This window comes from Acanthaster planci, linkage group LG01 (assembly GCF_054643075.1).
Source record: "Acanthaster planci isolate LZ-2023a linkage group LG01, COTS_SCS, whole genome shotgun sequence".
NCBI classification, from domain to species: domain Eukaryota; kingdom Metazoa; phylum Echinodermata; class Asteroidea; order Valvatida; family Acanthasteridae; genus Acanthaster; species Acanthaster planci.
This window is the reverse complement of record NC_141777.1, coordinates 18,997,845-19,012,690: the sequence shown is the minus strand read 5'-3', so window position 1 is coordinate 19,012,690 and position 14,846 is coordinate 18,997,845. Positions and strand designations below refer to the sequence as shown.

Here is a 14,846-nt window from a genome sequence, read left to right as displayed (position 1 = left end):
TGATGTTTTCAGATGTTATTTATCCAAAAGCCCCGGAATTAAATCATAGTAATCTCATTCAAATGATACTATGACAGGTAAAAGCCATCATGTTCAGGGATCAGTCACCAGCGGACTTGTTATGTGGAGAAGACAAACCGGAGTGCAAACAAGCGAACAAGAGGTGAAAGGCCCAGACCGGGACTGTAATGACAGGTTGCCTCGTTATATTTACTATTGCATGATTTACGCTCACTCCTTGCGCTAAACAACTATTAAACTTGTACTAATCCGTCAGTATTTGCGATATTATGCTAAAATTTGTAATATTACTACACAAACTACATTTTATGTCGTAAATTAGGATTTTGGGTTTTTAATTTGAAACTGAGGACATTTATTTCACTGCTGATTAGAGGAGAGAAATAAGGTAAGTGTGATTGATGTAACAGCCTCGCTCCCTGGAAACGTAAGTACGCTGATTGAATATGGCGCTGGACAGTGTCGAAACGATTTGCTGGCCGCATACTGAAATTGATTATTGATGGCAGGGCCATTTTCTGCCCTGTGAGCTGATTTCTGTAGACAAGACAAATGAGTTGGATTTACAGAAACAAATCGTCATCACCGCCCTCTCTGGATAAATTGTAAATCACAGACATGAAACGTAAGACGAACATCTTTTTGTCATCATTTCGATTTACCATGCATGAATATGGCTTTACACTAAAATTAATTTACGGTGTAGTTTAGCTCAACGTTTAGGCTAGTCAGCTACATGTACATGTAGCTATGCTAACAACTCCGTGTGTTGTGGCTTTCACTTCAGGAAGCGAGACTAGGGATTGTGTATTTAGGGACGTGCCAGTTTTTTGTCGTTTTAATCCTGTTTTAACTGGGCAGCCCCCCCCCCCCACCAAAGGCAACGCTCTCTTTATTGTGCTGACCATATTTTTGAAATTTCGAATTGTAAATGGAGAAAAAATATGATTTTCTTACTGATAAACCAGCCATTCAAATGGGAATCCACCATGTGCATGGTGTTAAGACAGTCACAGTTTCCCCTCATAATTTCCCTCAAAACTCAAAACCCTGCCCTCTTTTCACTGCATCAACCCTAGAGTTATTGAACATGATCTCATAATCACCTACGAGCTCTACTGATTGGAGCATAAGTATTCCTCGTTTTCAATTTTGAACGGGATCATCATACTAACACTCCGCGATATTACATTCTTAGTAAGGTGAAAACGGTTCTCAAAAATTCCAAAGACTCACCAAAAATACCTTTTTCACCACCTACTGGCCATCTTAAATGCCAAAGGAAAACTTTTGGGGCTTTTTTAAGACACTTAATATCTTCACTTTGATTTTAAAAAAGTAAAAAAGACTCATCCATTTTTGGGGGGATTATCCCATATTCCTCCCTCCCCTTCCCAGATCCCCCCTTAAGCATGAATTTACAGAAGGCTTAGACCCCCCGGTGTTGATTTCCAAGCAAGCCTTTTCAGCCCGTATATCTCCTATTGTATCATATCCGTAAGAAAAGGGAATGTTAATAGCAGATTTAAATGAATTAAACAGAGTGGAACATTGTGGTGTAAGACAATATTAAAAACGAAACAGCAGTTGTTACAATTTTATTGGTGTCAATGGTGTTCACTTCAAGTTAGATCGCTTGCTTCTGAATAAATATACAAGTCCTTGTACATGTACATTTAGTCAGATTGTCCATGAAGATACTGGAAATCAGACTTTCGGTGTGTCAAGTTCTGTGTTGGTTGGACCAAATGTCCTGTGAATACAGGTTTTTCCAGAATGAGGTTGACGTTGTGTTCTTTTGAAAGAAAATAAATTTGCCAGGGTGGACAAAGACTGTATCAGAGTGCATTCTGTACGTGTATAGAAGCTGGCCATTTTGCATTCAGTAATGCCTGTAACATGTTTAAAATCATAAAGGCTTAGTTAGATTATTTGTGAGTTACAATTGGACAAGTGATGTATGTAGGCGCATTGCAAAAGAGCTTTATAATGAAGAATACAAAACATTTACTCACATTGCATGCTACTACTGTTACTGTAATTCCTTATTTGCAAATGTTTTGACATATTTCTCAAGTTCTCAACAGATCTTGACTAGTAATGAATATGATTGGTTAGCTTGTCTGCCCACCGTTGGTGCAAATGAAAACATAAACTAATAAACAAAAGAGCCCTTTTGAATATGAAGCCTTTTCTCTGACTTACAGGCATACTAGAAACTTGCAATTTAACACTCATGTTTTTCATGTTCGGACAAGATGCCGAAATGACTTCCCCAAATCCGCAGTTTTAGCCCCCAAAAGATTTTCAACCAAACACACATACACGTAATATTTTACATGTACATGTACACCCAATCTTACCTGCATAGTACTCAAATATTTTGCTTTCAATGCTTGTAGATCTGAAGATTTTGTAACAGTCTTTTTTTTCTTAGCCGGGTCCATTTTTCAGTTTGAGCTGCCCATGTAATATTTTTGAGTAGGCCTATTCAACCTCTTGCTCAAATTAAAATTTTGATGGAGAATTTTCATGATCAAAAAACCTTTCAAAACAACAACTACTACAGCAACAAAAACATGCTGAAAACAGCTACATATTTGGCAAAAATTGTACTTTAAGTTGCTTGGGTACATGTACATACATGTATGCATAGTGGCTATAAAGCTATAACAATTCCCATTCCAACTTTTAAAAAATTGTTTATGTACACAACAAATAACATTATTTTCTGTGTAAACCGCACTGTGTGGATGCACTCTTTAAACGGTAGCTGCAATCCATTTGTTTTAATATAAACATTTTAGTTTAAGTTTACCTTATTTTCAACTTTTGTTTCACTTTTTTAGAGGGTATTTTACTGCCTTTTTCGTTTTTTATGCTGATGAGTATTTCCATACTCATGAGCAAAACTGTGATGCCATCTCAGGGTGAAGCCTCAAAGTTACATTGGTTTGCACACATAAAAATCTTTCTTTTTTGTAGGTTTTACTTGACTCAATCCTTTCTCTTATGCTGATTGACGTTGTTCATGTGCATAGCGAAAAGCAAGCTAGTAAGTTCAAATTCACCATTAAAACAGAAAAACCTATGCACTGAACTTCTGTACATGTACATGTATATCTTTCCTGGATGATGTCACAGCAACAGCGCTCCCAGTTGTCCAGGAAAGCATGGAGAATTTTAACAGTTTTAATAAGTGCACTTTCCAATGCCTTTAACCAAATAGGAATGTAACAGAGTTTTCACACATTGAGGAAGAGTGCAAAGTTGCCGAAAAATCGTGTCAAAGAAAATTTCTTTGTGGCTACACTTTAACTTGCGGAACTTAGTGTAAACATGGTGTAAATCAGTCATTGTAATAAACTTGCCTGTGTACTAATTTTCTTCAGTGATCGGGTACTTGTAAAGGGGGTGTTCCTCATTTGTTGACCAAAGGGAGCATTGCTGGCGTGGCTCAAATCCTAAATACTGTAGGATGGTGCACAAATGTGCTCTTTGGTTCGTATCAGCTTAAAAACCAGTCAATGTTGTCTTTATAACCCACCAACTACCGGTGACCGTAAGTTGAATGAAGATAAAAAGGGGCGTACACAATTTGCTTGGAAAGGGGGCTGCCTGTAGACCTCACTCTCAATTAATGTCAAAGTAGTACTTGTTGAAAATAGGTTATTAATTAATACATTTATTACAAGTTATTATATCTTATTATTTCAGTTGTATAAATACTGTCCTAGCACTTCCATTTCCCAGGGGGGCGGGCACTCCAAATAATTTCAAGTACATGTACGTGTAGGCCTACATTCTACATAAATTACATGTATACTTACCAGAAGTGGACTTTTTTTGTCATGCATAGAGGCGTTTTGTCCAACAGTTTGTCCAAACGGTGGAAACATTGACGGAAGAGTTAATATACATTGTACATTTGAATCACTAAACCCTGAATACAGTTTGATTCTTGTTCTCACCATATTGGTTCAGCCAAATGTGCCCAAAATGATTGTGTGCATACCAAGTTGTTACGGGGCAAGCTACATGTACATGTATGCCCAAAATGGTGGTACATGTACATGTACGTGTTGCAGGCTAGTGTACCCAAGTTGAGGTGTGGCAAGCACGCCAAGTAGTTGGGGGTAGGCATGCCCAAAGTTGTTTGGCAATTGCACCAGGTTGGGTTATAGCTTTTTAGGATTGATGTGGCTGTCCGTGCAAGCTGGCTAAAACGTGGGGGAAATTATGGTCATTGTGTGGTCAGCGAATGTAAAATGTTCATACAGTGCTGACCAGACAAACTACTAGGTTTTATGGGCCTTTGGCATGTTTGGTCCAATGGTTAGTTGACTGTGGTTGAATAAATGCAGTTGTCAATCTGTCCCACAAACAACAACATTGTCCAAGTTTTTAGAGGTCTCTGAGAGTAAAATACAGTATGTCTCAAGCTCAGAACTTTGGAGCCCTCAAGTGCCGGCATACAGTTGTACATTTCCCAGCAACTGTCATTGATGTCTGTGTTCACTGATATAAAAGTTCACAGGTTGTATGGACGATGCGCACGTTTTTAACTTTGTACTTTGAAGTGCAGAAACGCATACCTCGGTACCAAGTGATCGGCCAAGCCATCAAGCGGCAATGCATTAGCCGAAGTAACACATTAATGCACGAAGTGCCACTTGAGCTGGCCTCATTTATAGTAGCAACACAACTTTTTTTTGCATAGTTTGCATAAGGTATTGGTTTTTCTTTATCACGAGATAAGAGACCAGCACACTACAAAACTCTGACCTACTGTGACAGATACATGTACATGTATGTACTGCATGGGTGTAGTTTATCTGGAAAAATGGAGTTGGATGTCCATGTACATGTAAAGAGGACAACACCAGCCACTGACAGCTCAGCAACTTCTGGTACCTGTATATATCTATGATTCCAGGTTTCTTTATGGCGTCTGTGTTTCCAACAAAATGTATTCTATCCGACTATGTACATGTAATTGTCTTACAAATTACTGATACAGCAGCAGTGGTTGAAAATTAGCTCTTATCAGTTTGATGTTGTTTTTTAATATACATATCCATGAAGGAGGCTTTCAATTCAGTCTTCAAATCTATTATTTTTACCTTGATTGACAGCCATTGAAGTGAGTGAGGAGAACTTTGAGGCTCTTCTCGTCTATGACGATTTGTTTCTGGACTACTTTAATGCATTCCTACAGCTACCGGTAAGTTTCAATTAGAAGTTTGAAGGTTTTGTTGGATATTAAAGACTGGTTGATGTGACTCGCTGGTTTAATGAAACAATATGAAATAAAAATTGAGGCGTGGTACATGTAACATCGCACCCGCAGATTCTGTCTGTCAGTTGGTCAATATTGTGTTGTATGTTGACTGATTCTGAGGAATGCTATCAGATTAGCCACTGAAGTTTGGTGTCTGTGTGCATGTGCACATACATTGTGCGATTCAAGAGTTTCAATAATACATGTAGGTGGAAATATTTTCATCAAGAGGAAGCTTGGATGTACAAGCGCCTTATGAGTTCATTACAAATTAAAGTAGAGGCTTATTTTTGTAAGCTTTTAGTTCAATTAATATGATATCACTAAAATAGTTAACTGCTTTGTCTGGTGATGTGTTACGTAAAAGTGGCCTGTTTTGTTGTATCACTCGAGGCAGTCAATATTGGTGTATTTTAAAACTACTGTGGGATTGTAAGAGATCTTAATTATACAGCCTTTTTTCCCCTTGTTTTGTCCCTTCTTTGTTCACTCTACTTTTTTATGCTTGTTTTGATCCAAACATTCTCAAGATGTTTTGGTGACTTTTTGTTTATGTTTTATGTGGAATTATGCAGAAATTTCAAAACAGGGAATTTTTATGCAAATATTTTGAATATTTAGGCATTCCCTCAACCCCTTTACTACAATCGTCTGACGGGGACATTCCAAGAAGTGGACGATGACGGGCAGAAGACAAATTCTGCTCTGGCATCACTGGAGGAGGGGATCCCTGGATCGCGTCTGCAGTTGCGCCATGTTGCTGCATACGCACCAGGGGACGAAGAACGAGAGCGAATCCTAGACTGGGCAAAGAAAGAGAGGCTACCGCTATTTTTGAGGTATTGTTGTGGTTTTTTGAGACCTGCATTTGCTCAGCTATTTCCATTGCGAAAACATGGTTCCAAAATTTAATCTGCTCTCAGCTGTTTTTTTAGAGAATATTTGGTTTTCGTCATGTTCTGAAGTTCTGTAGATAATTAGTACATGTTAATGTGATTTCTTTGAACAGAAAGATAAAAATTTGTGTGAAACTGACATAAATGCCTATCCTTGCTTAATAGTCTCCAGCTAGATAATCTTTGTAACATTTTGAGCAGTGTAGTTATGTCGCTTTAATATAATCTAATAAAGCTGGCTGGACTGAAGTTTCCAAGTATCTCTATGGTTAATGTAAAGCCTTGTGAATAATGTATTATTGCAAGGTTTTGCTGAGGAAACATCAATAATCTTCTTCCAGTATGGCACTTGTGATATTTCGTTAAAAGAAATTTCATTATCTGTCTTTTTGCAATGGTTTGAACATTTGGAGGTAAGATTTTTTCTTTTAAATTTAGAATTTTGATGTCTGAGTTTCGATAACGGCATTCAAATACATGTAGGTAAGACATGTATGTGCATGCATTGTACATGCACATGTTGTAATTGAAATTTGTCACAGTGATTGAATATTGGCTGTGTATGCTGGAGTGCTTGAAAAACTGAAAAAGAAAAGAACCCAAAGGCTGGAGTAAGTTTACCACAGCAACTTCCTTTTTGTTGGAACATTCGATTGTTACATTAAAAAAATGGGCGTGCTCTTTGCCATGGTTATTCTAGAGATAGATCAAGGCTCATTAAAATACAGGAATGTATAAGAACAGAGGGGTCGTGATCATGCTTGTTGCTTTGTCTTCAGTGTCTCTGGTTGATCTCCAACAGAACAAAGCTCTTCCTGGAGTACAAACTATGCAAGCTGCTGCTGCGGCCGCTGGACGAGCGCCGGCCGACCAGCCGGCAGAACTCCTCCCGCGGCCTGCGAGGTTACAGCCGCCAGACCACCAGCTTCACCTCCACCTCGGCCAGCCTGGCCCAGAGCCGAGAGCCGTCCATGTACGACAATGAGGGCAGCGACTATGCCTACTGGCTGGATGAAAATGAACGCATGGCCATGTTCAGATATCTGCGGCCTGGCAGCCGGTGCATCAGTCTGCCTCCCATGTTAGACATAGGTGAGGATTTCTTTCTTCGTTTGGTCTTTATTTTTTCATATTAAAAGTAAATTAAATGTGTAACGGTGACTGTGAAAAGTATTTACTTCTAATGTTAAGGGAAGAGAATTGCCATGAAGTGGTTTTAAACCAGTACATTTAACACTGGGTAGACAAGCACAGAATAGTTGAATAGATCACTCCAGTCAGAATGAACTACATGTAGTTACTTGAACTGCAGTTGCTCTCAATTAGTACCAGATTTTGTGTACAGATACATGTATCAGCTGTCCAAATTTGCAGGATTAATACATACAGGATTTATACATACTTTGTGCAAACATGAACGTGAGTATGGAATTGTGATGTCAGATCAAACAGTTTTGCTATAAATTCACAAAAGTTTGAACACATTTCAGCTCAACAGAATCTTGCTTGCTGTAAATGTTTCTAGACACTAAATTTACTTCACTGGTGCATTCGCCTCAAGTGTGAGTCTGCCTTCAGGAAAATCATAACGAGAACAAATTGGACCCTGAGGGGATGCTGGATGGGAGAATATTTCTGTGTGTACATTTAGTGAATGAATCCATCAAAATGGCCAGATTAGTGAGATTTACTCACATGGTTAAGTGATTGTTGGGAATGGTCTTTGCAACAGGCCCAAGTAGTCCCATGTGGAATAATGAAGTCCACTCTGAAGTACCTGCTGCTGTCACCAATGACAGCCACCGTGATGCTGCCATGGCCAAGCCCTCCAGTAAGTCAGCGTCAGGCCGGCGGTCAGCTGGCAAAGTCAACCCTCTGCCACCCCACCCGCAGGCAGAGCCAACGGAGAATGGGTGGGTGGGGGACATGGCGGAGTTCACGGAGGACGTCCAGCAGAGGCTGAGCCTGAATGGGGATGCTGAGAGCAGCTGCAAGCAGGACGGAGGGGCAGGCAAGTTGTGCCATGTGACAGCGTGGAACTCTACCGGCAATTATCATAAATGTGCTGGAAAAAGTTTGAAAATACTTGGTGATCACATACTTCAGTAGCGGACTAGGGAGGTTGCATCCTCCCAGTGTAGCTACTGACAATGTTTGGGATACTCGTAACCTCATAACATGCAGCTGAACTTGACTAAGGGCTCTTTAGTTATTCTCAACATTTCTGAGAATGTAGGAGAGAGTATCATGGTTTTAAGTTTTTTCTTTTCTTGGGGGTGGAGGGAAAGCTATACCTTGGACTCTCCAATGTCAGGGACATTTACTCGTAGAACCTCTCATAAGAGTGAATTCTAGAAAGCTGGATCCACCCCTGCTGTCCTTTTCAAATACTTATGTACTGAATAGGAGGGGAAGATAGACATTTTTATTCAAAATTGCAAGCTTAAAAAACTCTGAAATCTTTACCTTCTATCTGTACATATTCCGGAATGAAAACCACCCTAGTATCAGCATCCACTTACCAACCACAGTACTCTTTGATTTCAGAATCCATAAGACTGTTGAGTCATTCTGCAAATTTAGAGTCCAAATTTATTTTGAGTCCCTAGTCACATCTGACATACTGTATGATGCAGAAAGTTTAGAACACATTCTTTATGTAATGCAGATTTCCTGCCAAACAAACAAATTCAGCTTGAAGTCAATTTCAGTGATATTTTCATGTCAAATTACACAGGTCAGGTGCAACAGAAAAGTGCAAGGAGAAAAAGATAGCAAATCCTTGGTGCAACAGCCAGGGCATCTGATGGCACACTTGGAAATGCATACAATTGCATTTGCCAGTAATTTTGCCACATTTCAAAATTAAATCTTCTCCTCCCTATTAACATGTTAATATGCCATTAATTTAGGATTTCATTTCGTGGTCCAGAAAGAAGACTGTGTTTAGGCTATAGCTTCATCAACAGTGCTGAATGTGCAGATGAAGGTTATAATGCTTGTCTTGTTCTGGTTTTTATAATTCACCTTCTTAGCCAGCAGAAAGAGTGCCCTTCGAAGTCCAGGGATTAAGGGTATCTCACCGAAGAAGAAAACCACCATCCTGATCCCCAACACTGATGATACTCTCAGCAATACATTGGAGGAATCAAGCAGCACGTTCCAGTTTTTAGACAGGTAAAACACATGATCAGATGCCAGATGGATTTAACCTGAAAACCTTTTCATGGGTCCATCTCACAGCTTGATGGAATTATTCATCATGAGTACATTTCTGAAGCTTCAATTTAGTCTGATGCAGGCTTTTGTTGTTACGGTCATTTATAGTTCAGGGCCTCACTTGTGTCAGCCTGTGTGTATTTAGCATATCAGTTAAAAAAGTGTCATGTGACAGTTTTGGCTGATCTGTCTTAGAAATATGAGCGTTTTGAGAGAGCGGTATGCCCATTTTTTAAAAAATTTGATGTCAGAATGATCGTATTGGATAAACTTGTAAATATTTGGCACAAATAAAGGAAAATTAGTTGGTCCTGATTGTTATCTTGGGTGTACCTGACCAGCTGAGGTGTAGAGCTTAATAATTTAGCTCTGTGGATGTGTTAATGATCACTGGTAGATGTGTCTTGAGTAGTGGGCTCCAAATGTCAGAATCCTGTGGTAAAGTATGTATGTTTTGCCAATCTCAGAAATACAGTCAACTTTTGTTGTAACAAGGTTGCAAGGAACAGCCAAATCACATGTACATAATTTCAACAGGAACCTTGTCAGAAAAGCACAGAAAAAGAATTGAAGAGACTTGGCACTTCAGATTTTGTTCTTTTTAACCGTAGTTGTCATAAGAGTGCTATTAACATCAACAACCTGATCAAGTGTCAACTGTATGGAGGGAGTCTTGGTTCCAGTTAACATTGAAGCCTGCAGTGTTTACCTTGCTTAATGATGGTAGAAATTTCTCTCTCCTCATCAGCCATAGATTTGTGTTGAGAAATCCTGGCTTGGCTGTCTGAAGTTATTCCTGCCTCGTTTGGCACAAAGGAGTGACTTTGATATCTTGTTCACTGCCAGGGTTCCGTCTCCCTCCGACGATTATGCTGTCCACCCTCCGGCTGGAAGCTCCATTTACCAGACCCCCTTGGAGCAGAGTCTGCTGGCTGGAGATGCCGAAGACGAAGAGGATGCGGCCACGGCAACGGCCAGCGTCATTGAGTACGATGATGAGGAGGATGAGCGGACTGAGTCGGAGCTGAGAGAGATGGAAGGACGGCATCGCGTCACCTTCCAGCAACTCAAGGAGCACATCATTGGCAGTGTGAGTGTTGACGCTTTCATTTGGTTAAAAACATGGTTACTCGAGTACGCAAAGGGCATGTTTGTTTCACGCGGATCCAGATTGCAATCCATGATCTGTCATTGGCTCACTGACACCAAAACTCGCCTAATGGATGGAATGAAGTAGTGATGGGATCATTGATCGAGATCCAGATGCATGTGAAACAAACTGGCCCAAAAGCTTTTGGATATTTGAAAACCAACATTGGAGTCTGAATAAATCTCTACCTTAAATGTGCAGTCAGCCAATCCCAGTAAATTTGTTGGATCAAGAAGAAAAATTTTATTGGAATACATACAGCAACAAGTCATCAAGAATAATAAAGTGCATCTTTATGGTATATTTGTCTGTGTTTTATTCACGCTGAAATAACTTCGCAATGCCCAACCATAACTTTTGTTATTTTCCGGTCCTTTTCAAATACCAAGTTTGAAGGTATGACGGCCTTCAAGTCCTTTCTTAGTGACACAGCTGGGGAAGACATGATGAACTTTTGGTTGGACTGTGAGCTGTACAGTGACAATGTGCAAGCAATACACATGGGGGAGTCTGCAACCAATCCAACCATGACCAGACTATTTAGGTAAGAATATGTGTACAATCACAGCTGTTGGAACAAACTTACACAGTTCCACACCAAATAATCAAAGGCCAACCCAGGTATCAAGGGCATTGAATTAAATATCTCTCGCTGAACATATCCTCCATTTAAGTTTTGTTTATTGTGAAAGCACATTGTAATTATGTTTGAGATAACTGTTTTATTGGTAGCCGCATACATGTTTACTTTTGTTGTTTACTGTTTATTTAGTAGAAACTTTTTAACTGTTCAAACTTAGTTTCTCAATATTTTCTTGAAAGTATTTGATAAGCTTCATTATTTGCATCTATTAAAGTAACAACATGTAGTAAGTAAACAGATTTAGCAAGCTCAAAACAGAAAAAAAAATCTAATAAATAGATTTTAGGAAGGAGAGTATGTCACTAAACAATAATGTACCAGGAAGATAATGTGCCATCACATTCAACAAAAGAAGAAATGCAGTGTTTGATGTTCGGTTCTGGGCTTTTACAGTTCTTTTGAACATACAGTTTAAAATATTCCAGAGCTACCAGAATATTTCAAATTTCAAAGGCAGGGTAACAGAGGATGTTGAACTCTTTCAACTCACTGCAAGTGCGCAATTAGAAGTGTTCATGTATGAACTTCAGATGTACCATGTGTGTACTTGGTGTAGATATTTTTCTGTATGTGCCAAATGTAAAACGTTCTCTCATTTGACAGCCATGGATCTTTTGGATTGTCCAAAACTCACGGTTTAAGCAAATGTTTGAATTTAGTTCAAAACCAGTTGTTGTATTAGATGACTGTAACGTGATGCTAATGAACTTGACGATTTGTTGGCAATTTACAGAGACATACAGGATAAATACAAGTTCAATCTCACATCAGACGCCAAAGAACAAATCAAGCGAGCACAGGGTAACACTGGGCTGAGTGAATCAGTCTTCACACGGACCCAGTATGACGTCCTCAGGAGATTGCGCTCCTACTGGGTGGCCAGATTTGTCTTGCACAAGGAGAGAATGGGCGACTTAAGGTATTGCCACCGTTTTCTTGAATATTGTAGATTATCAGCCCCCCTCACAGTGTTTTTTGTGCCGTATGTCAGTGACAAAGTTGTCTGTTTACTATATTTTTAGCCCCGAGAAGCACCGTTCGCTGGTCTCCGACATGGACAGAGACCCCAAGACTCCCCAGCTCTCCTTCCTGCCCTCCATCTCCCTGGTCAACAGCCTGCCGGTTCGGCCCTCTTCCTGCTTCCGGCTGGCCTCCACCGCCCGCGACTGGAGCCGGGTGGCCACGGCTGGCCGCCGCATGGAGGACGTGGTGCGGCCGGGCCGGCTGGTGGACCTGGATGCGGTACCCTATGTGCCGCGGCCGCTGTCAGCTCGATTCCACATTGGCCTGGCCTGTGACAGAGAGGCTGGTAGGCCCTTTCAACGCCACCTGGAAAAGTAAGCTTTCCGACAAGTTTATTATCAAATTTTCAAATGTACAAATCTTTAACATTTAGCAATGAGCAATGTCAGTTGGAAAGAGGCTGTATTGCATACTGGCAGTTTAGTCCATTGTGGCCATTTCTCATACCTAATCTGTCCCTGCCTTTGACTTGTCTGATGTTACAGCCACCAACATTGGAGATGCCAGGACAATATGTCCTGTATGCTTTGCTAAGAAGATATGAAGCCAGAAGAGTCTTTTCACATGTTCCAAACATTATAAGCCTACAGAAATTTTCAGGGCCAGATAAGAAGCCAAGAAAGGGTTCTCGAGGAGTGTCTGTGAAAGTGTGGCATTTTTAGTTCAGTTTATTTCACACTAAATTCTCGTGCATTTGAGTTTCCTTAATCAAAATCTTTGACGGGACTGTCGTCTTTGTTTGATTTCATTTCAAGACAAGTTGATCGGAGGCTGCTGGCCAATCTTCTCTTCTGGCAAGACGTGACTGATTACGGAGTTGCCGAGGACCGTGCAGCAGACAGGCTGCTGCGTATGGGGCATGCCTGGTCCATATTCAACAAATTCATCATGGATGGAGGCATGTGGAATATTGGTACGTGTAAGCATACATAGTTGGTTTCATCATTAATTAAATTCCACCTTCAGTTAGTTATCTTTTTAAAAAATTGGACTATTTAAGTCGCATTTCTCCAATGGCTTTGCATGATGCAACGCCATATTCTTCTTACATGTATTGTGATTTAACTTTGAGTGTTTTCCCAAAGAATAACATCCTTGTTTAACATTTACATGCATATCCCTGCATTTCTTGTAAGCCATTGCTATCTTTGGGCCTTTTTGTTCCACACGGATCTGAGTTTTCATCAGTGGTCCCAAGGCCGGTTCACTGTATCCCATTAGGCAGGTTCTGGTGTCAGTGAACCAACATCAAACCACTGATCGGGATCCGGATCTGTGCAGGCCTCTTGTCTTCAGGCGGAAACTTTCTTCCAAAGTGTTAGGCCTTCACCAAAGAGGAAGTGTGTGTGATACACACATGTAGCTATAAACTGGTATGACCGATAACAAATTAGGCCTCCATCTGGCTTGGTGCAGCATAGCGTGTTATGCTTGTTCGTAATTTTGAGTAGCATCGGATGATACTCAATGATTCATGCATTAAAAATGAGATTTTTGTTTAAATACTCCACAGCTGGTGATACATAGGGATTTTCTGTGTGATAACATGGAGGACGTTGAAGTACATGTATGTTCTAGTAAATTCACATCCCCGTGCCTGAGTGATTCCCGTTGAGTTAGTACACACATAGCTTCAGGTTGTGTCTGAAACGGCTTCCAGTGCTATGGTTAGGTCTATTGTCTGCACATCTTTGTGCATTTCTAATGGAGTGAAGACCTTGACCTAGCTCCAGACAACAAATTTGGATGGAGCCTTAGACTTGTCATTTAGGTTGAGCATACGGTGTATATGGGGTCCTACTGGCCAAAGACAGGTGTTATAGCAAATAACACTTCAAGATATTGTCTCAGCTGTAATGTTGCACAAAGTTTGAACAAATTATCACCTTTGGTCAGCATTTGTTTAGTCCATGTTTGTAAAAAACTGTGCTTGTGGTAGTGTATCTCGCCATTTAGAAAAATCAGTATATTTGGCAGAAACATTCTGCTTCAGGGATAAGTTCATTGTGGAATAATACTATTGGGAAATGATAAAATGCATTTGGCATAAATATAAAAACTAGGTCCACTCGATGAAATGGCTTGTAAAAGTAGGATAATCCTCTGTGACTAAGATCTTGTCTCTGGGTCAGTCTCCAACACTCGCATGCGTAGAATTTGGGCCTCCAAAGATGGTGCCCGGTGATGTCCACCCATCAGTTCAGACTTGCTATCCAGTCAGTATAGAGATAGTTACCAATAGAACTCACCTGAAGCTTTTGTTTCACCTGAAACCTACATGTATTTAATGTGCTGCTCTCGATGGCTTGGATTCTGCCCACAGGAATAGATCCCTACGAGAGGGACAACATCCACCGGCGTCTCCTGACCACCAGTGATTTCGTGGAGGCATCCACCTTTAACCGTGCCAAGGAGCACGCTGTGCTGATGCTGCAGAGGGAGTGGCTGATGTACTTGAAGGAGGACCTCAAGGAGTTCTTACAGTGAGTCTCAGTGGCGCCAACCACAGTGGCATCTATTTTGGACAGGGAGTGTCGTATGTCTGCACTCTCTTTCTTAATCTGCCTGTCTGTCTAAAGTCAACATCTGTGCTATCTTGTAGTGCACCATGTT

At 40.4% G+C, this 14,846-nt stretch overlaps 1 protein-coding gene across 9 annotated transcripts in view; it reads left to right on the top strand.

The window, feature by feature from the left end:
• The first annotated feature begins 444 nt into the window (after positions 1-444).
• Positions 445-14,846, top strand: part of LOC110978161 (uncharacterized) — a 37,185-nt gene continuing 22,783 nt past the window's right edge. For 7 of the 9 annotated variants that reach the window (XM_087136361.1, XM_087136346.1, XM_087136352.1 and 4 more), the window contains exons 1-12: positions 4,791-4,931; positions 5,157-5,245; positions 5,924-6,141; positions 7,001-7,290; positions 7,931-8,209; positions 9,234-9,375; positions 10,264-10,507; positions 10,957-11,111; positions 11,944-12,129; positions 12,233-12,547; positions 12,989-13,146; positions 14,557-14,716. In XM_087136361.1, coding sequence (XP_086992487.1) covers positions 4,823-4,931; positions 5,157-5,245; positions 5,924-6,141; positions 7,001-7,290; positions 7,931-8,209; positions 9,234-9,375; positions 10,264-10,507; positions 10,957-11,111; positions 11,944-12,129; positions 12,233-12,547; positions 12,989-13,146; positions 14,557-14,716 — 2,345 coding nt within the window. In that variant the 5' untranslated portion in view covers positions 4,791-4,822. Of the gene's footprint in view, positions 647-4,790; positions 4,932-5,156; positions 5,246-5,923; positions 6,142-7,000; positions 7,291-7,930; positions 8,210-9,233; positions 9,376-10,263; positions 10,508-10,956; positions 11,112-11,943; positions 12,130-12,232; positions 12,548-12,988; positions 13,147-14,556; positions 14,717-14,846 lie in introns of those variants that run through there. The other 2 variants (XM_087136364.1, XM_087136380.1) reach the window with 2 other exon arrangements.